The following is a 23,026-nucleotide window of genomic DNA, read 5'->3' as shown; positions in this document are numbered from 1 at the left end:
TTGTCATACACTGCAAAATACTTCCCAGACCAGGTGTTTAAGCCTAGGCATTAACCTTTGCTCTTCTCCCAAAACGTCAAAATGTTCTCCGTATATTCAGGCAAATGCTTGGTGAAAGGCACACCTCCACAGACTTAATCTCAACTGTGAGACCCAATGTGCTCACAAACTTCAGTCAAACATTTTTAAAGTAATTTTTCCCCTACCTACAAAGCAACCCCCGTGACAAAGGAATTTGGATGTTTTACCTGGCAGGTTAGCGGCTATGACATTTAAGAGCTAGGTCTCTCATAACTGATGCTTTGTCTGTCACCATTACGTTTGGGAGCTTCAGCACCCTGAATTTGGGACTGCTCACCTCACTTAGCTCCTGCTCCTGTATTCTGCTCCCCTGTTCCCTGAAGAATTGCTACAGAGCCAAGACTAGAAGCCTGGAAAATCGTATTCATTTCAAAAACATCAATGCATAGCAATTGCTCACAGAACAAATTTTTGCATAGGTTCTTTCCCACAGTTGGTTTTTTTGGTTTGGAGGTTTTCATTCCAACTAGGGACATGCAATTTCTTTTTTTTTTTTTTTTTTTTTTTATAAGTAGTATTTTTTAACTGAAATGATATTCAGTTTCCTTTCAAGCCCCAAGATATTAAAAAAAAAAAATAAATAAAAGATGTAACTTTACAGGCCCGAATGCTTACCCAGCTGTGACACTCAACTAGCTCTGAACAAAGTCAGGTAAGAGAAGCAGCAGCCATGTGAATGTGCTCAGTAGGTGTGTGTATATTAACCCCGGCAGATCTCCTTGCTGGCACTGCTGTATTGGCATCCAAGCCAGTCCTTATACCTATGCCAGCTGTAGTATCTGCCACACAGATAAACTGCAGAGCATGAGGATTCCTTAGACATCTCCTCGCTCCGAACAGGCCATGAATTTGGCTGTCACCATTGCATAAAATATACACCTTGGGTCACTGACTATGAGAGCGATGGAAACTAACAGACCAAAATAAAAGGACATTCCTGTATTAGATAGGAAGGTGTTCTCTCAGGAGAGAACTCAGAATCACGTTGACCAATAGTATGCCTATGCTACACAATAGTAGGAATGGTGTCTTGTAAAACAGTATTTGAAACAATCTCTTTCTTAAGGTCAAAGGTTTCTATTGCAGCACTGAATATGTCACACAAATTTTAGTGTTTGAGAATATTAATTAGTATCTTTAAATTAATATTGATTAATTGAGAACTTATGGATACTAAATGTATTTACATAGAATAAAAATATTAACGCATGTGCTTTTATATGCAACTTTTTAATACACATATTCATTATCTAACAGCAGTCTTATAAAAAGACTAGGTCTTGAGCATTTCTCCTAGAAACTGAAGCATGTGGAAACTCCTTTTTGCCACAGATTCTAAGTGTTATATGTTTGCCTCAATCAAAAATTGCTTTACTTTGCTGAGCCACTAGGCCTTAAAACATGCTCTACATTAATGGACAGTGTAGTCACATCCGCTAGTTTCCTATTTTAGTTTAAAATTCTATGACTGATCAAACATTTCAGCCTACATAGAATAAATATGATCTTCATCTAGCTAAAGTAGTACACATCATAGCATATTTGGTTGTCTTTTGTCTTGTGCTAAAACAAACCAACATGAAGAAAATTGCCTACACAACTTTCTTATGCCTTATCTCAGACCAAGCCCAAATCCTTAATGTTTCAGCTGGCTGGTGTAATGAAAACCTCTTAATATCTTCTCCAGCAGCTTGTAATCTTTCTTTGCTTTTCATTTTGCCCAAGAGCTCTGTATATCGTTGCCTTTCTCTAAAACACACTCTACACCAAAAAAAACCAAACCAACCCAACCCAGACAGCTTTGAAACAGTTTTTCCCATGTACATCTTTTGTACATAACTATAGAAATCAAAACACTTGCATTTTCTCCAGTGAAGGACTCATAGTTTAAACCAGAAACAGATGTAAAAGATACTTGAAAGATAATCATTAACTTGGTAAATGAACCACAGTGGAGTTCTTTCTTCATTTTGTTGGGCCATATTGAAGCCAATTTATACAAGCTGACAAATAAGTTCTGACAATCCACACCAGCTGAGGAACCAATCCATTAGAACAGTAAACATATATATGGGAAAACATTACTATTTGTTACAAAAATTTGGAATGTCAATGTCCAAAAAGGTTGCAATTCAATGAAAAAAGTAAATTTCAGTCTGATGTGTCTTTGTCTTCACTAAAATTTGTCTTATTTCCACAAAAAGAAACTTTATTTTAAACTTCCAAATCACTGAGATCTGTTTGGAATGACTGACACTTACTAGGTTCATAATAGTCCACTACAGTCACTGAAGCATCTTGGATGTTTGCCACTTTGAAGTCTCTCACAGCTGGAATATCCACACAAACCTGTGTTTCATTTAGCTAGAAAAACAAGAGAAACATCCTGAGAAGCCAGGTGATGGTGGTTTCATGGAAGAGGTAAGGACTTCTAGCTCAGTGGTAGTTCATTTAATTTCTGAAGACTTGGAGTCAGGATGCATATAAAGTTGCTTACCTCATTTGTAGTAATTTTGGCCAAATTACAGACTTCTTGAAATGTCTGCCTTCTTATGTATGATTTTTAAGAGGCTTAATCTAGAAACCCCTTAAAAATATAACTGAGTTGTACCTATCCAGTCAGTCTCGCTAAAAAAACAGTGAAACTGTTAAATCAATGTGAATAGCAGATGTTAGTTTACCCAAAGAATACAATGTCTTTCCAAATTTAAACCAAACAATGGCAGAGTCAAGATTAACATCACTACAAACACATTTCTTGTTATTTTCAACTTACAGAGTCTAAATATAGATTGACTTTTCCATTGTCCTTTTCCATCTTCTTAAATGTATTGTCTAATAGAATGAAATCTGGTGACGCAGAGAAACCACTGAGTAAGCCAACCTCCATGAGGACCATACCACTACTGGGAGCTGTGCTGGAACCCAAGTACCTTTTCAAAACACAGAGACAAAGGAACTTTTAGTAGAAAACCAGTAATCCACTCCAAAGAAACTGTTTGATCATTAAATCCCAACTATAGAAGCAATAACGCTTAAGAATACTTAAAAAACAAACGGAAAAAAATGCCAACAAGAACCTTTCTAACAATAAAGAGATAATAATTGATTTCTCTATTATTCTGCCTGATAATTTCAACCACATACGCAAAAGCAGGTTTAGCACTGAGAAAACTACAGTACATAAATCGTATGAGAGACCACACTGACACCACTAGGAGCTTTTCATTGGCATCTATAAGTGCAGGCTTACATCACAAATATGCAGGAAATATTGCAATTAAATACGTTATAAAAGAAGTAATTAAGAAATTGCTGTAGGAACTCTTGAACAGAAATATAAATATTTCCTATTGTGGATGCATTGTTTTGCTTTTATTCATTTTTGGAGGATGAGATAAAGGTATACACCAAAAAAAGTCTCCCAAATCTTTATATTTCCTTCATACAAATTGGTAGTTCCATTAATAGAGTCATCATCAGATTATTTCTCAAAGTTCCATTTTTAAAATGCATAGCTATGTTATTCATCCAGTTTTGGAAAAAGAAGATTTAAGAAGTTGAGTTCCTTCTTTTTTCATACATGCTGCTTATCATTACATCTTCTTCCTATGTGAAAATCAGATGCTGTACTAAAAAGCTTTGCTCTGTTGAGCAAGCCTTACAATACTATGGTGCAAAACAGATCAAAATATATTTATGGTCTGTGCTACAGTGATACCTGCAAAAGATTATTACTTTAAATGAAGCAAATGGCAGAAGAGTTTCACCCCCTTGGCACAGAGGGTAAATGATCATTGTTGTACGAGAATAGAAGTTTCTCCAATCCTCATTTTAAAGGCTTGACAGTAGTTGAAAGTTATTAAACTAATTCTTTGTAGAGCTGGATGGTTTAAAAAAAAAGAGGGAAGACTTGCTTTCAAAGCAATGCTGTTAAGCCTGGCAGCATGGCTGATTAAATGCAGATATGACTTTGAAAGAAATACAGCACAATTGCTGACTTCAGTTGGCTCATGAGATTAGAAACAAATGAAACCATCTGTTGGATGATGTGCTGTGCCAAAGTAGCTGCTATTGAAAACAAATAACTGAATTGGAACTGGATGTAATTATTTCTGCATAATTACTAATAAGAGGGGAGGAAAATACCCAAGCTGCCTATCAAAATACCAACAGGTAACTAAACGCGCTTGGCATTGTCAAGAAGTGAGTAAGATATATCCCTAGAAATTATGAGGATCTGGCTGTCTTAACAAAGAAGAGAGACAGTCTTGAGGGGTGGCCCCTGGTATTGTCTCTTCAACTCCATGGTCTCTTTAAAAAGAAAAAAAAAAGTCACCATGCAAGAACGACCAGTAAAAGAAAGAAAGAAGACTTAAAACTTGTACTTGAAGAGAACTGAGAATGTTTTGAGTTAAATTTTATGTTTCAGCTCTTTCAGCAATGTAAGAGCTGTATGAGACCCTCTCATAGATAATGCAAAAGAGGAGAAAATACAACCAAGCTAGTGTACACAGAAAGCATAAACAAGACAGTGAGTAGAACCATCAGCTGTTTCCCAAGCCTGGAAATGGTATGCAGGCAACGAGACTGACCAAAGGAGACACTGGCAGCCCTGGGTATTTGACTCCCAGACAGTGAGTTAGCTTCTCTAACCAAGAATCAGTTCAATTTGAATGAGACATCTGCTCCAGTGTTGTCAAAAATGATACCTAGTTGAGATGACCGTGACCAATCACTAACAAGCTGGTGAAAAGGTGGAATATTCTGCAGATTAGAGAAAGAAAAAAATTGTAAAGCTGCAGCCTCTGTTACCTGACTACACATACCCACAGCTAGCTAAACCGGTGGAGATTTCAGCAGTCTTTCTGTATTTGCCTGCTTTGGTTTCTCTACCAGAAAGCCACATCATGCTGTAAAGATTATAAGTAGACCAACCTGAAACTAATTAAAGAATTTGAGATAGATAATGCATATATTATATAAAATATATAAGCAGAAAAAAAAAAAAAAGAGGATGACTAGTCTATCAAGCTAAGCAACCAGAGATGAAGTCTCAGCCTAAAGAACAGAAACACACTTACTAGAACTTATACCAGTTCACTTTCCATTACAAGAGTTGATGAATCTTAATGTTCCAAATATTCTCCTGGGGCAGTTTTATAATGCCACTAGATTTTCCCCTATCCTTTGAATACTTTGCAATTAAAACATCATCACCCTCGTGCCTTCCCAGAGAAATGGAGCCCTTCCTGTCTGTACTCCTGAGCCAAAGGTCTTAGCCAGAAAATCAGAATGCTCAGCCAAGACTTATCCCAGACCCAACATGTAAGCTCTTTACATGTCAGGAATTTGTGCTAGACTGTAGAAAGCTGCTGACACTTCACAGAAAACTTTAAAAGAGAACAAGCCCATTCTATTTCAAGAGCTCTCATGGATTCTAGTGTCCTTGCCCACCATCTGTATCACTGAATTTGTTACCAGAAACACATAAAAACCGGGCTCTGGCTTTGTGCCTGCTGGCTATTTCCCAAATTAACTCAATCCTCTCTGTGCTAAAATCATATCCACTATAGCTGATTACTTGTATAATGGTGTCACCTAGAGGCTCCATCTCCAGTCACATCTTCCTTGTGGTAGGCTGAGCATAAAAACAGTTCCAGGCATATGGTGTTTAAAGTTTAAATAAATAACAAAAAGAGGATGTGGAGGAAATGAATGTAAGAGTAATCACGGTAGATCAGGTGGTACTTTGCAAATCTTGCATTTGCATTTACAAGGAACCCATCAAAATGTCACAAGACGAAAACAGTGTTTCTAGAGGAAGTATTCACAGATTAAATCCTAAAATACAAAGAATGTAGTCATCTCAACATCCTTCTAGATAATAAAAGGTAGAAGACTAAACCCACAAATATATAGATACAATGTCCTATAGGGTTTACCGTCAAATAAGCAGTGCTCTTAACTACAATAAGTGCATACTGAAGAAACTGCCAGAGAACAAACATCTTCATGTATTTCAAAGAAATACATGTTTAAACACTCTCTCAGCAATTAAAAATGAGGCAGCAAAGCAGTCAAAGAAACAACCTGATTTAATGGCTGGCTGACCTAGGAATATGCAATACGACTGTTCATCGTCACCTGTTCTCATCTAATGCAAATTCTATCCAGGTAACATCTTGTGGCTGTTCTGTGGTCTCTGACATGATACTTCAGCAGTCTCAGCTCAGTTCTTAGTAGGTATTTACAGAACAAGAAACATCATCCCAGATGGACCCCCGTCCTCCCGCCTGTCTTATTCAGCAGAAATAGCATCAGCCTGGCTGGAAAACTCATCACCTCTTTCAAATCTAGAGCGATGCTTGCATTATATTACATTACCATATTCATAAGACATACTGGTAAATGAAAGACCACAAAGATACTTGCACAATAAGACAAAACCCCAGCTGAATTTATCATAAATTTATATGACTTTGAATTTATCAAAATATGGATTTTGGCTCCTGCCAAAATTGTTCTGAGCAAAGTTTATTAACAGAGATGACCAAAGAATGATTACTTCTATTCCATGGTGCTTTCAGCACTTCAGAACTTCCTTCTCTCTTCACAAAAAAAATAGATCTACTTCTAGATCAAAAGCAAAGCATTCTATTCATGAAAGGTAAGAGTAATGGGCAGTTGTCACAGTCTGCTACCAGAAGTTAGAATGTGGAAGACATCGGTTCAGTTTTCAAGTCTGTCCACAGTTCTCCATATAGCTAAGAAGCACTTGCACCAAAGAAGCCTTTGAGCATTTTCTTGTATTTCACACAAACACTGCCATGCACCTCAGATATTTAGGGTACCACAACCTTTATGCATACCAGTAAAAGATATCACCTGGCCAGCAACAATTTTGCACAAAAGATCTACTTATTGACTTAGGAATTGCTTCTTAGTTTAACTACTGCTGGTTTTACAAAGCAATTTCTTTATTCTCTTTAGTTATATGTTTATATCCCATACATTGGTAAATCCATACAAACAAATGGGTAGTTAAGCTGATTTTAAATCATTTAAAAGATGTACAGACAAAGAGGTGTATGAGATGCTTCAACAAAATTACCTACCTTGTGCACACATTCAAGGTCAAATGGTTTTTATCATCTTTATCATCCTTTACATCAACATTCAAGTCAAAGGCTTCTTGTTTTCGGACAGACCTGAGCCTCTGACCGGTGTGTTTTGTGTTGTAAATAATATTGAGCTGTGGATTGCAAGTAGAGACATTAGGTTACATATTTAAAGCGAATCTGTGTGGTTAAAACACTTCGGTTCCTAACACTATAGTGCCAGGGGAGTGCTCACAGGAGACAGGATATACATGGCCTTCTATATGACAGTCACACACACGAGATTCTTAGGAATTCTCCGAAAGAACTATCCCTTCTGAAGACTTCGTAATGCAGCAGAGAACCAATATAATTAGCAGGACACAACTGAGGCAAACACAAGGGAGCTGTAGGAGAACCAGTAATTTTCTCCCTAGTTGCCTGCTGGTTTATAATGTGTGCAGCTACTTCCTGACAGTGAAATGGGATGAATAAAGGGAAACTTCAGAGAGCAACACCCACTGGGTTAAAAAAGACAGGCTGTATATGAAAGCAGAGCAAGAGCAAATACATAGCATATGTACAGAATTTGTCTTCAGTCTTCATTTCACAGAATTCATACACACAAAACAGATGAGGAATAGCACGGTACTCCAAGCTCAGAACAACAGTTTCCTTGCAGTTAAGTAAGCAGTTTCATCACCTTGTTCATCTGTGCAAAGACAAAGCTACGGTCTTCAGTCCACCCCAAGGACAGAGCTCTCACCCCCTGTGCTCAACAATGCCAAGCTCTGCTAAGCGAGCCAAGAAGTATGGCAGGATGTCCAGTGCAGGACAGTGACATTAATATAAAATAAGCTCATCTGCTAGGCACAGTTTGAAGAGTTTCCAATTCTTCTAGTGTAGACGTGCATAAGATCCTTGAAACGGTTGTAGAAGAGTGGCAAAATCAGAAGCCCTTAAAAGAGGTCTGAATAATTAGGAGATAGCCTGATTATCTCAATATCCTATAAAATTGTCAAGAGCCAAAGCAGAAATGCTGCAGCTGGAATAGAGCCCACCAATCAGCACTCTCACATTACCAGCCATGACAGAATATTATGCAGTAAAAAAACAGGCTGTACTGCCTACAGAACTGGATTTGATGAGGTAAAGAAACAGCTGAATTATTACCTGCAGTGTTTCTTAAAAACTGCCTTAGTACCAGACTAGAGGATGACAAGTGGGTGACCATTAAATGTATCTATACAGGATGCAGAAAATAGGGTGAATCCTGATGTAATAAAGTTTGCTGATTATACCAATTTATTTGAGGTAGCAAAGACAAGATTACTGCAAAGAGTGGCAGAATGAAAGAAATTTTACGTACATAATAATGGGGTTTGAACTGATTACTACTGGATCTGTTAACCATTTAAGAAATGGTAAATTAGATGAAAATTCAGACGTAAACAGTGAAGTTGGAAGAAGGACACAGTAAAGGTCTATCGACTAATGACCTGCATTGGGAAAGATGAATGAATAGAAAACAGTTTTTCATGCAATGCAAGATTAAATTGCGGAATTCCTTCCCACAAGATGCTGTAGATACTAAACTGTACAAGCATTCAAGGGCAAAATAGACAACTTCATGGAACCAAAATTTTCTGAGCCCACAGAAACTATCTTCAGCTGAAGGTCTCAAATAATACAGGGTACGAGGTAGAAGACAGTCAGGTAATGTATTACATGTATTTATCTTATTATACTTTCTCCTGAGCATCCACTTCTGGCTGTTGTGGAAAACAGAACACTGGGCTAGACTGAGCTTTGCTCTGACCCAACACAGTCACTCTTACACCTTCTATCAAAATACAAGAACACGTGCAGCAGACTCAAGCCGAGAAAGGTACTGCTTCTTCATGCAATACACCATTAGCTGCAGAACTACTTGCCATAAGAAGCTGTGGTTGTTAAAGTTAAGAAATACTTTAAAAGTTACATATTTATGGAAGAAAAAAAGAACCTACCAAGAAACCACCTACCCAGCCAGAGAAAGCACACAGAGATGAACTGTGGATTGGGAAGGCCCCGTATAGCAAATTGATGAAAGGCAAGAGGGCATAGCATTGAGATATCGCTTCATGCTTGCCCTGTTCTAGTAGCCTTCATTGGTCATCCTCTCTCTACTGGTCCCTACGGGATACAGGATAATGAATAGGATCAGTTGCCTCAACACATCTGCTCTAGCCTACTTCTGTACTTACACTCCATAAAAGACAGAAAAAATGAAATTTAACTTTGAGAAAACATTCTAATGTGCTTCAGGCTAACTAACACCTGATGCGATGTTAATGGTAACTGCAGCATCCCTTTGCTGTGGCACAAATGGGACACCACCTCTGACAGAGGACAAGAGAATGGGTTGCAGACTCAGCACTTCAGTGTGATGAATCAGAAAGCTCAACTTTCAAAACCCTAGAATGACAAAATTGAATACAAGAAACTAAGAAAATATTTACTATCAAAGAATAGTTGACATTACTTGGCAAAATTGTGATTCTCACCAACATTAAGTTTGCACAGTTTTCACATACAAACTAATATTCATCATCTGTTCCCTTTGTCATCAAGATAAAACACATGGCAGGGCAGAGGGAGGAATCTTCTTTGATTTTGGTAGAAAAAGAAAACCAGAAAGTAGCTCAAATAACTCCCCTTGCAAGACCCCAACATGTATTTTGCTTGGCTAGGGATAAAGGGAATGAAGAGAGTGCCTCTGGAAAGCCATAGTCCCTTCACAACAGTTTCTGGCAGCTAATGGAAAACTGTCAGTCCAAATTTAAAGGTATAACAGGGGGCTGTCCAAGTTATAGGTTAGCAAGTCTGTTATAGGCTAGCAAGTCTGTGCAAACAGGAGTCTTTAATTTCTGATTTTTGCTTTTGCTGCTACATCTTTCATTCCTTGATATGAAAGTTATGCTCTTTCTTTCAATCCACACACACAATTCCTGTTGCCCTGCCTTGCATCACTGAATTTAGCATGCTGTATGAATACAGAGCCAGTCCTGTACAGGCATTCAGGACAACCATCGTGCAACAGCAAAGACTTATCCTGTAAAACTACTCTGCAGGAGAAGGCAGTACCAAGGATGAAGCCAATCTAGAAAGCCTGCCAGTTAAAGGCATGCAGAAATTTTGGTGAAGACAAGCTGGCGGTGCCTCAATGATATGTCATCACAGAAACAAAGCTGTTTTAACTTTTGCCAGAAAAAGCTAATGAATGGGAATTTACTGCCAATGAAGGATGTCTGAAACCACATACTGAACAGGTCAATCAGCTAGTATTTTCATGGAATAAATTATTGCTGTTATAGTCTGACTTTCCCTTCCCGATTTCTCATGACAAGGAAGGAAAAATCTTTTTCAAAACAGAGTTTAAATTAAAGCCTCCTTCTTTATACACTCTTACTATACCAGTAGGGACAAAAACTAGCATTAAATCAATGAAACAAGCAACTGCATTTCTTCTTAACCCTTTTAAGAAGCAGCTGCCAAAGCTAGAGGCAGATCTGGTCCAGTCTCGTCACGCTGCAACCAGTTCTGGTGAGAGGCCCAAGAAGAGAAAACTAAAAGCTAATTTTCTGCATGAGACAGATGCTTTTAACAGTATCTGACCCAATCAACTGCACCAGGTTTCAAAAAAGTGACTCATTTATAATACTCTAATCGATTTCTCTTTCCCTATCCTTTTTGTTTTTCAACTAGCAGCACAAATGTGCTTGACTGAGGGCATGAATTCAGTGAAATCATCTCCAATATTTTTCTGCCCCTTTTTGACTACTTAGTATCCACTCAAACTGTAATGGAGAAATATGTGTGCGTTTCACAGTGTACCTTTTCCAGTACCATTACACTGATTAACGTTCAGCCTAAGTCCGGTACAAATACACTGAGTGGAAAAAACTGTCAGATTCTCAGTGATGAGTAACAGGTTTTTTCCTCATTCTCTCTCTATACACTACCAAGAGATCAAGGAGATCTCGTTCACCCATCCACTTTGCCCATACCCATCCTCCTTGAGCCTTCCAACCCTCTCCCTCATTGCTAGTCCTGGATTTCAGCGGTATTCTTCCTTCTAGAAAGCATGGGCCATGCCAAATTTTTGAGGCATTTGCCAAGCCCAGCAGACAGCAGAGAGGTATTTCTTCCATGACTTTCAGCAGGCCACCTAGGGAAGACTGCTTCTTTGACTCCTTTCTCTGGAAAGTGCCTTTCGTATACCCTAAACCTACAATCATCCTTTCTTTCTTTCCTCTTGCAGAGAAAGTGTCTTAGGTCTTCCGTGGAATGTGCTCACATAATGAAGGGATAAGCTAGGAGACTCTGTTGACAGCAGGATCATAAAGCTACACATAAACGTCTGCTTTTGCAATTATACTATCCAAAATAAATACATTTTATGTGATCCTGCAGGGTCAAGAGTGAATGCATTGCCAACTTGCACACACAGATAGTGAGATTTCACAGGATATAAGGTGGGGTTGTGGGTTTTTTTCTAAGAATCCATTCTGTTGGGAAAGCAGCCTTTTCCATTAATGGACCAAATCTTGTGTTCTGTGATATTTAAATGAATTACTGTTTTGACACGCCATATTTGGCCAGAAAGTCAAATCCCAGAACAGTGAATCTCACCACTGTACTTTGGCAGGCCTAAGACAATGAAACCCAGCTGAAGGAATGTGATCGCAATGTCACATGCTATCTGATTTATTACATGTGACCTAGATCTAGCTTGTATCTGGGAAAAAGATCAATCTCATTCAAATGACATCAGTGCTCTTTCAGAATACCAGACCTACCAAAGGAAGCAGAAGGCAAGAACCGACCTGAGCAAAGAAAAGGTTTTGGAGAAGCTACTACAGAGTGTTAAGTACAGTATTTTGAATCAAGTCACAGCATCTCTGACTCAAAGCTGCAGGAAAAAAGGCGACAGCACAGTGACCTAAGCATAGAAGATAATCTGGCAATGGTTTCCGAACACCAGTTACTTGGGAGCATATTTGTATGTTCATACAACAAACCAGGAACTTTAACCATGGAGTCAACTACTGGTTATTCTGGGTGGAGGACTTCTGCTCAGTCCTCACCAGACACACTGGTTTGGATGTGAAATTTTCCTGCTGGCAAAAACATAATTGGAACCAACGTGCTTCCACAAAAGGCATTCATTTTAACAAATCGGCATCTTCCAGCAAGAAACAATTTGCTGAAAAGTTTTTGATCTGCTTGCCTGGCAAATAACTTGTCTTAATATCAGGGAAAATTTCTCAACAACGATTAAGGTTAAGTAGCCCTAACTGTTCTGGAACCCTACTTTGTTGCATTCCACATACACACACACTGTAACCACAGATGTGTGAATGCAGTCCTGCTGAGATGTTCATTCCTATCTGGGCCTGCAGGTCTGAATCTAAGCTATACTCTGAAACTTTTGAACTTTGCTGTAAACTTCATTTGCACTTCTGGGAATTAATAAACATGGGTCATGATTTACGGCACTGCGGGTTTTGCAGACTGGTGCTGAACGAATGAGGCGTATCTCTAGCTGCTGTTCACTGCTGATAAGCAGCTCTGAAGGTTTCTTCGCAAAGGTCTTTTATCAAAAGCATATTTACCAACCATCACCATGCTTTTTTGTTTCCCAGACACATAAGAACACCAAAGTGAAGGTCAGGTTGGAAGGAACTTGAGATGGAGTCTGACCTGGCATAAAACTCTGAGATGATTAAAAGCAGCCCAAGTTCAGTTTTCCCAAGTACAGCTAGAAGGAGTCTAGTAGGAATTCTCTGCTTTTGTGATACGCTCAGCAATTGTGAGTTTATCTATATACTTCAAATAAAATGAGTCTCTCATGCTTAGAGGCTAGTATTTCTGTACTACCCATAGCTTTTCAGAAGCCATCTTTTTCACCTGTGTGGTTCTAAGCCACTATCATGGACAGGACGGCAGGGAAGAGACACCCATTAGTGGCCATATCAAATCAGACCCAATACTGTCGTCTTCTCACATTATATTTGTCATAGGGTTAGAGAAAATCTTGGAGGCAGAACAAGATTTCCTGTTATCAGGAAAGAGCAAGCACCTGAAAAGGCTGTTTACAGTTTCCTAGTTCTAAATAGAGTATGAGCTGATCCCAGCTTAATTTGTTTAAATGTAAGTAAAGATGTTTGAATTCATACTACCAAAAGAGTCTTTCACAGGACAGGCGGAGAGGGGACCACTATACCTCCTTCCATCCCTCACCACACCCCCACTTCTGGCTGATGCTAAGCATCTATTACTGCTGGCAGTTTGCAGGATCCTTTGACTCAGTCGTTCATGCTATTTGAGAACAGTGTAAAAATTGCTGGAGATTCTGGCTGTAACAGTCTTTTATTTTTTAACTTTCACAACATTGTTGTATTGTGCTTCAATAAAAGGAAAATAATGCTAATAACTAGCAGTGTAATCTTGTTCTGTACTGATCTGTGCCTTACCATGCTTTACCACAGGTTCTCAATGAGGCACTCCTGCCTGGTCCACATGCCTTTTTTTTAACTCTGACCTTCGTGCCTGCCAATGTATCACTGCAGTGCTTTGTCTTACAGATGGACACTGCATTTCTGCAGGTGGGCAGGGCTGTTTCGATATGGTCCATGAAGTGCCCCAGAACTGTCAATCATCCAGCAGTATTAAAAAGTCCAGGCCATTAAACATAAACAATCACATGAATATGTCCATTCACAATATTTGGTTCAGAGCATTCTTCAATTAGTGAAGTACTTTGGTAGTGATTTGAGACATTTCAGAAGATTGTTCTTATTAGCATGTTTGATAAAGCTCCAAAACACACCTTCCTTATAGAGAGCATATTTTTAGCAAGAATAACTGCACTGTGTACCTGAAAGACAGCAAATCCTACTCCTTGCGCTGCCACTGTAATTGTCATTGGTTGTGCAGGGGCAATCTGAAAGAAAGATAAGCAAAACAGTATTTTCAAAGTACTTTCAGTTAGACTTTACGAAAGTATTCCTCGCTTTCTACAGTACCTCCTTGGTCTGAAGCAGAAAACGGTTTTGAGTATCAATTGAAAATGTTTCTGGCATTTTCAAAGAAGGTGCTGTCACTGTCACATCCATTTCTGTTTTGCTTGCAGTAGTGAGAGTTGCGAATAGACTCAAGGCTTGCAGAGCCACCACCGTGTCCTGTTGAGAGAAACAAATCCTGCATTGAAGAAGCCATCTGCACAGAGAAGTTCCTGTTCATTGGCCATGCCTCGGGGACCTCACAGTTCCTGCATTATCCCATTTGTTGTTTATGCTGGAGTCTTCATGCAGCCACCTCCACACCTCCACTGGGATTCCGCTGGTATGAAAGATCCCAGCACAGAAGAGGGATGGCAACACAGGACAAGTTAGCTACTGTGACATACAATGGAGAATGAACTGGGAACCAGCTAAGGAAGTTCTGCTCTTGTGCACGCTATGTGGAAGACCTGACATGGTGGTAGACACAACAGTCAGAATCACATACCATGTGAAGAGTGAAGAGAAAGCCAATGAGGAAAGCAATCTGCTTTCTAGATTTATTTGGTGACTATGCATTAAATATCCAATACTGCACAGGAGTTATTCAGGGTACCTGACCACTGAAGCAAAAGCTACAGGTCTGAAAAAATATTAACATTTATTAAAAAAATAGCCTGAAATGAGTTTTTATCATACCCCTGGAAACAATTTCAAAGGTATTCAGCCCATTTTTTAAACTCTATATTTGAACTAAAGGTTTTGTGCAATTGTTTAACCACTGCAGAATATGTTTATAAACACAGTATCATATATCTATACGTAATTTTTTCTTTTCTTTGTGTATGATTGCAGGCTTAGCTCTCCAAGTTTTGAATACAAGAGGCAGTTTTTGAATATTTGGTCCATCACAGTTTAGTGAATGATAATTTTAACATCCACTGTTTTCTAGAAAAAAAAAATTATGTCTCTAACACTTCTCAGGGATTTTTGCTGTTATGTAATTCATTTTGCACCTATTTTTAACCAGTGACAGTGAAGGAATTGGCTTGCAGGCTCAGCATACAGAGGTGGTTTGTTTATTCTTAGGTCACTTCTAGTAACAAAATGCTAACATAACAGAAGCTTTGATGAGCTATGACATGGTGATTGTGCCATACCTTAAGGTGCCACTATGTGCTGCCTATTCACTCTAAACGATTAGAAACCACTCTCCTTCCCATGCCCCATCCTTGTCTGAGATGACCTGCTTCACTGATTTCTTAAAATCCAGAAAGATCAGCTGATTAGCAGCAGTGCCAAAGTTGCTGGTGCGCTGAACCACTACAGCTGAGATCCCAACTCCAGTGCTTAACATGGTGTGAATGAAGATACAACTAATGGGCTACAAAAACATTCAATAGTCTGGAGTAAGTGGCTGACTTTTTCAGTAGGAGGCTAATATTTACCCTGAAATAGTATCTTCAAGTACTTCTTTGCATCTGAATGACTCTGCCCTTACTCAGCCCACTCACATGTCAGTTTGTGATGAAGATACACAGCTTGGAAGCCCAAACTGAAAAAACTTCTTTCACACTGAAGGGAATGAAACTACAGTGACCTATCAGATCTGTATGTCTGATCTATCTTACAGACCTAAGGGGCTCTAAGATCTTGTTGGAGAATCTGATCTTAATCAACTGAAAGCAGAAATATGCTTGCCCTTACCTAAGCTGTGAAAACCAAGGAATACTGTGAAGCGCTTTTTCCAAGTCCTTACAATTACATTTCTCACCCTAAATTCAGAGTTCAAAATATCTAGAAATGCTATCTGACATTGCTGAACATGACTTCAGAGCTCTTCCACATCCTAGGCTCAAAAGACTCCCAGAAACACAGGTGAAAAACAAGAAGGCAAAGAACCACCTGCAGAGAAGATAAATGTTCCCCTTGGCATGCTCTAAAGCAGGAGGCATACCCAAGACTTTTCACCAGGACATATTCACATCTGGAACATAAGGTACACAGCTCAGTATGACAATGCTGTGTCAAATACACAACCTGAAAAGTTAGGAAATATGGTCTCAAGCCAGACTCACAGGCCCACCCCTCTTGCCCAGCAACACAGGCTTTGCAGAATTTGCTACTCTTTCCTACCCTTTAAAACTACATTCATATATATGCTACTTTTTGTGTGAATTGTATTCCTATATATATGAAACATGTACATTTTATGCCCAAACATTAAAAGTATTATAAAGCAAAATATACTGATTTCAAATCAAGAGTAAACTATACCATGTATACAAATTGCAAGAAGTTATCCTAATTTACAAAACATCACACATGCAACAGATTACTTTCCTACTTACTGTTTAAAAATATATTAAGTTTCTAATGCAATAAACTCATGGAAGGAAACACTTCAAATATTATTTTTTTTTAAGCAATCTTAGAAGTTAACGAAAAGTATGGAGTCATTTCCATAAATTAAAAGAAGGCATCTGGAGAGACACTGTAGTAATTCTGAAATCAAAATAGCTTAGACCATAGAAGAACAAAAGGATTAAATTCATTTCTCAACTTCACCCTCAAGGGTAAATGGTACGCTGCTGGATTTTCAAACTTTACCAGTAAAAATTGTTTCTGAAGAATACAGAAAAGCTTTTTCAACTCATTTAGTGCTTCAATCAGCCTCTTCAAACAATAAGCAAGGATTAATGCATCAGGAAAATACTAGAACCTCTGGGCAACTAAGCTGGTTCTTAAATTGCATTTTATTTAGTAGAACTAATTTCAATTAATATGAACAAACATTTGAAAATAATGAAGGATGGCCTGTACAGCTTGGTACTAGGCAGCACAATGAAATGTGACATTTTACTGTGACCAGCATTTGCAGTTAATTTAAAAGCTAGTTTAAACTAATGCAATCCAAAGGACTATACACATTTTCTGGATGCCGGCACAGCTTACAAGATGTGGTTTCAAGAACATGGAAACCTCCTGGAGATAATGAAGATCTTCCAAATTTCATGGCCCATCAAAAATCTATGCAATAATGAGGACAAAGTACATTATTAAGTTAAGACCAACTGCCAACAAAGGCACTAGGATGAGCTGTTTCTCTAAAACCTACTCCCCTTTATTATCTTAGTTAATAGCCTTTCAGGAGTTTAAAGACCCACATATGGAAAGAATAGAAAGAGGTTCCTCTCCTTGGGAAGAAAGTAAGCAGAGATATTTATCATACTTGCTTGGAAAATCTGATTAATTATTTTTCCACTGGCATCACTTCTTCTTAATTTAAGATTTTCTGTTATATTTTATACAACCAAGGTGACCCTCTAATTCTGTCTTTTATTACACATGCCAATATACTAAAATTGGTAGTCCAGGTTTAAGATGCTAATAACATAAAGAATGCAAGCTTGCACATAACAGAGGCTGTTACAGCAAAACAAAATTCAGTAATTATCACGTAAAAAAACCAAATGGTCTCTTTTTCTTTTTTTTTTTCCTTTTTTTTTTTTTTGTATTAAATATATAGTGCTTATTTAGAAAGTATAATGAAACTCCTCGAGACAAGCTATTACCTGAGTAGAAGAAAATCCCCCAAGGTGATTTCTTTGCTGACTTAACCATTTCATAATAGGGATGCCCTCTGCTAATCTGTCTTGATGAAAGTGTGAGAGCAGAGCATATGCTGCAAGTTCAATATCGATGGACCGTGGCTGCCATGAATCAGAAATTTCAGAAGCAGGTGTTATCCAGAAACGAAATTCTCCTGCAAAAGGAACCAACAATAACCTCAGATCCACAAACTGAAGTCTTTGAACTTCTGGGAAAGACTTTCCTGGGAAAGGGAAATCTCTTAATTAATGTCTACATATGGGATCTAGCAAGCTTCTTTAAAAGTGTTAATGTTTAGGCACATGTCCTGTAAAGGACTGACTGAAGCACTTCATCAGCAGTGGCTGAACTCAGCTACAAAAAAAGCTGGACTCCAAATAGTCACTCCCATTGATTTCAGTGAACTTTACATTGATCCTTTTGTCATCAGTCCGAAGTGCTCACATAAAGGAGCCCTTGTGAAAAGGCCACCTCATTGCTGGGGTGCTACTTTCTCTTCCAGACTAGCATCTTGAGCAGCACAGCTGCTCACTAGGCTCATTCTTGAGTCAAGTCTTCTAAAAAAGTGACTTCCTCCCTTATCAAAAGTGACTGTCTGAAAGACCTAACTCGGTAAACACAGAGGGACACCCAGAAGGCTCCATTTCTAGGCTACAACATTAATCCCTTCAGATTTTTCAAGAGGACAGTTACTATTATGAGCCAAAAAAACCTTCCATTTCTTATACTCCATATAGCCTGTCCTTTCCCCAGAACAGGGGAAAAAGCTGAGTCATGCTGAACTCAGAATTTAAATATAATGAGACAATTATAATGAGAGATTTCCTACAGGAAATGCAACAGACCTCTGCACTGTCTTACAGAAAGTCCAATCTTTCAGTTCTTCATTACAATACTGATTTTAACTAGTTGCCTCCCAACACCCTCCTGATCTACTCAAACCACTTTGGAATAGCTAACCTCATCCACCTCTCTTTAACCAGGCTGATCTTACAGTTGCACATAACACCACAGGAAAACTTGACAAGTCATGTTCTTCAACAGCATCATGGTACTCCCATCAGGAACACGGTGACTGAGACTGAAAGGCCTAGCTTTGTTGTGAATTGTCATTCATTTACGGACACTTTTCATTACGGCTGTCTTGGAAGTTCTCCACTTATTCTCTGTATCATACTCAAAACATTTGAATTCAAAAGGGTTCTCTTCATCTCTAATTCTATACCAAGTTGTAGATATATGATAGGTGGTTTTAAATTTGACAAAAATCCATCTATACAACTGTCTAAGATAGTTGTGCAATACCTTGGTGTTCTGCTCTCTGGTTCAGTAAATTCAGGGCCTCCTTTGCTTTTGTACTTTTTGCCCAGGACAACGCATATGTAACAAGTGCCAAAGTGTAATTATCCGAAATGCCTTCTTCTAGTTTATCTTCTAGAAAGTTTGTAGCACTCTTGATGACATAAGCATGCTGGAAACAAAGATCATAATGAGGAAAGTACAGTAAATAAATATATATATTGAAATATTAAAATTTAAAAGAAAAATTTGTATAGAAACAGAAACATTACTATCACCAAACAACAAAGAAATACTGAAAATCTCTTCCAGAGTCACAGGCACAAATCTCAAAGGCAAGCCTTTTGATCTGGCACTGTCCTTTATGAACGTGAGTAATCTTAATTAAATCAACTGGAATGACTTAACATCCTAAGGATAGTTCCCGCCATAAATTTCTTTGTAAGTTCTTGGACTAAAGCCATGACAATGTTCTTGCTAAAAGCAACTGCCTTTAGATTTTTGCAAAGGCACATAAAATTGAAGGGTCTAACAGCACAACTTTATATTGTCTCTGGTAGATAAGGGAAGTTGAACAAAATCAGGTCAAATTTTGTCTCTGTTCAGATGTCCCTCTATTGCCTTAAACTACCAAGCGTTTTCCAGGTACTCTGACAATTTATGAAGCATTTCAGTAACAAGGAATTCTATTTATGAATTCCATTACCTGTTTATCTGGGAATCCTAGGAGGGATGACATGATATAAGCTGTGAGAGTGACTGGATTATTGGCACCTCCTTGAAGATCACTGTGTAACACTTTCCCAGGCTCATTAAATTCTCCATTTAATTTCTGATGCCGGACAATCCATTTAGCTGTATCCACAAGTACGTCTTGGTCAATATCTATGAATGGACGAGCTTGAAGGAAACATCTTAATACAAAAGCTGATAACCTTGGGGAAAAGATTAAGTAAGTATCACAAAATTAGCAACGTATTACAGCTTTTTCTGTTTAAGATGATATAAGAATACAGTGATGCATACTACATGTTCTACACACATCTCCCAAGCACAGAGGAAAATATATGCCTCACCCAGACAAGCAAGTAGATTAAGCTTAACCCTCAAAAAAATGAGGTTATGTCCTTGTTCCTAAAGATCACCCCTTTAACAGCTGTTATGTTTAAAAAACAAATACAGAGTATAGACTCCAAGTCTGCCAGCACATGTACATCTTTATTCAAATGTTGCTCTCCTGCCTTCTGCTGCTAGGCTAAAGCGGCAAAAATCAGTTTACAAAGTAATGTAGTTATGAGCATGATTTAATTATCATGATCATTCCTGTAACGATACCATTGAAACAGCCTTTTTTATCTTATTATTAACAATGCCAAATCCTGCTTTGACTCCCTTCTTTGCCAAACATGTATTCACGTAACCTGTCACTGCACTATTTAAGTACCACAGTTGCCAGTACAAATAAATTATCTTCATTTTCCAATCCATCAGTTCTGAGTCAAAGGCAAACCCTGCTGATGTCAACCAAAGACGCTCAACGACTCCAGGAGGAGTGACTCAATCAGTGGCACAGTAACCGGGACAGTTCTATTTAAAGTCAGAAGTGCGCACTGAAATGCTTAAGTGTATTTACACTAACCGACACCGGTTAGCTGAACAAAGAGCTAGAACTTGTCTCTTTGCCATCTGCCTAGCTTCCACTACGGTGCTCACTATGCTTCTCAGGGTAACATTCAGCACTTGGAAGGCTTTTTCAGCTGTATTTACAGTCTCAAAAAAAGGAGGTATGTGCAAGGTAAGTATGAAAGATTTTTACCACCACTAACTGTTCACCCCCTAGGAAATGCCTCAATCAGCCTTCAGCCTCCAGTACGGAAAGAACTGAAAATCTGTTTGAAGCAATGATGATCACATAGCCCTAAATGGTTTCAGTCAACTGCAAGAGTAAGTCATTTAATTATTATTCTTCATTCCTTTGAGGAAAGCAACACAAAAATTTTCAGACCAAGCTAGTCCCCTGGCTAAAATAATTCATCATTCATCTTTTGTGAAATGAAGAAGTCTTGCCCTAATAATGGCTTTGACAGCACGTTATTCAGTGGGATGACCTTAGAGTTGGCCTAAACACCTAATGAAAACCAGGCAGAAGGCTAATACAACTGGAAATTTTTACCAGCTTCACAAAAAAATTTTAGTTGCAGGGAAAGTATCTAAAATACTCAAATTCTACAGTGAATCTGGCAGAACTACTTACCACGTGCTCCCAGAGGGATCTTCATTTCCAAAGGCACTAAACGAGCCATCATCCCTCTGGAAAAGCAGCTCTCTTTGGTAGCCTGAAGTGGAAAAGCAGAGATGGGTATTGAACACTTCCCTCTCATGACAGTTCCAGCACAAACTGCCTGCTCAGCTGAAGCGAGGCACTTTCTAAGGGTGAGAAGGGCAGAACCTGAGCTTGTATTTCATAAAAAATGTCCCAAACATGTAGCAACACACAAAACTGCAAGGAAGATGATGAGAAAGTGGGCAGCAGTAACACTAAGGATCCATCTATAAAAGCAGAACCAGAAGCTCCCATTCCCACTCATCTGCCACCCAAACACGACAGCTCAGTGCAGAGAGACATGCTCCCACGTAACTCGGTGGCTTCAGGAGTGCAGCAGCAAGCGCAGAGCGGAGTAGCAGCTATAGTTGAATGCTTCATTGCTTTGGGGAGCTGGAGTTATATGTGCCTACAGAAGCACTCTATCTTTCCAGCAGAAGGAAGCACAAGCGAAAATGAAGTCTTTTGCAACTGGAAGGGCAAGGGTACAGCAAAGCTACAAATGCTGCTACAAAGCAGACCCTTTCAGCAGCTTGCTTTTGTGAAATCAAAGGATTAGCTAGCACAAAAGCACACTGGAAGAAGCTGTTCTGAAATGAGTAAAAAATTTCAAAAGACCTGAAGGTCCTGAAATCCTGAGAGGGACCCATTCAAAATGTATCCAAAGATTTTTCAGTATCCAGAACAAGTGCAGCTCTCTCCTGACTGCTGAATATCTATAATAAAAGGGCCCCCACAGGGCTCACTAGCTGCTCACAACCACCTAGCAGCACCCTTAATAGCCGATTTCACTGCAGAACCAATGTTCATTAATCTTAAGAAATTAAGAGCTTTCTATGATATGCTATTTACTGTAGTTCCTGATACCTAAAGCTTTCCTTCCCTTACATTTTGCTTGCCATTTGTGTATCCAGAACAATAACTGTATCTATTTATAGCATTTTGGAAGACATCTTTTCTTCTTTCCTCCCACCTTGTCTTTCTCCTTGGCTTTACTGTTTTAGCTATTATAATTAAGAAAGTATATTCATTAGTCTAACACCTGACAGACACAATAGTGAATCAGCCAGGCAGAAGGAAAACCCTCAGGCAACCATCACTAAGTCCTACACAAATTAATGATTTTAAATATGTCCCATGAGGTCCATCCAGCCACAACCGTTCCCATCCAAAATGTTCTCTGCTTTCACTGATAAAGGATTAATTACTTGTTTACATACTATCCGGAATATAGATACACAGTGAGCGAACCACACCACTAATTACTGAGGAACAAATGGCCTGGTACCTCAATCTAAGTTACAGTGTAAGATGAAATCCTAGTCAGGTCTCTGTATTATAGAGGACATATAAAGACGTGAATCTGAGCTGCTATAGTATACCAGTGCATTTTCCCATACAAACTCCTATCCCAGTAGCATCAGGTTAAGTTTTTGTTTCTTCAGAAGAGTTTGGAATCACAATTTCAAATTTATTATAAAAAAATCAAACTTAAATAAAGGGGTTTTATAATGTATTAACATGACAACAGTGGTTGATTACACGGTTAAAACTGGTGAATCTTT

General features: G+C 38.6%; 1 protein-coding gene across 1 annotated transcript in view; it reads right to left on the bottom strand.

The window, feature by feature from the left end:
• CD109 (CD109 molecule) overlaps positions 1-23,026 on the bottom strand; it is an 83,374-nt gene that overhangs the window by 5,371 nt on the left and 54,977 nt on the right. The window contains exons 24-32 of the mRNA XM_037392558.1: positions 21,393-21,474; positions 19,845-20,073; positions 19,145-19,310; positions 17,803-17,993; positions 14,252-14,407; positions 14,104-14,169; positions 7,200-7,336; positions 2,858-3,014; positions 2,343-2,445 (exon numbers count right to left, since the gene is read on the bottom strand). Coding sequence (XP_037248455.1) covers positions 2,343-2,445; positions 2,858-3,014; positions 7,200-7,336; positions 14,104-14,169; positions 14,252-14,407; positions 17,803-17,993; positions 19,145-19,310; positions 19,845-20,073; positions 21,393-21,474 — 1,287 coding nt within the window. The remainder of the gene's footprint in view (positions 1-2,342; positions 2,446-2,857; positions 3,015-7,199; positions 7,337-14,103; positions 14,170-14,251; positions 14,408-17,802; positions 17,994-19,144; positions 19,311-19,844; positions 20,074-21,392; positions 21,475-23,026) is intronic.

Source organism: Falco rusticolus, chromosome 6, assembly GCF_015220075.1.
Source record: "Falco rusticolus isolate bFalRus1 chromosome 6, bFalRus1.pri, whole genome shotgun sequence".
NCBI classification, from domain to species: Eukaryota; Metazoa; Chordata; class Aves; order Falconiformes; family Falconidae; genus Falco; species Falco rusticolus.
The sequence above is the reverse complement of the archived record's forward strand: the minus strand, read 5'-3'. Positions and strand labels throughout refer to the sequence as shown.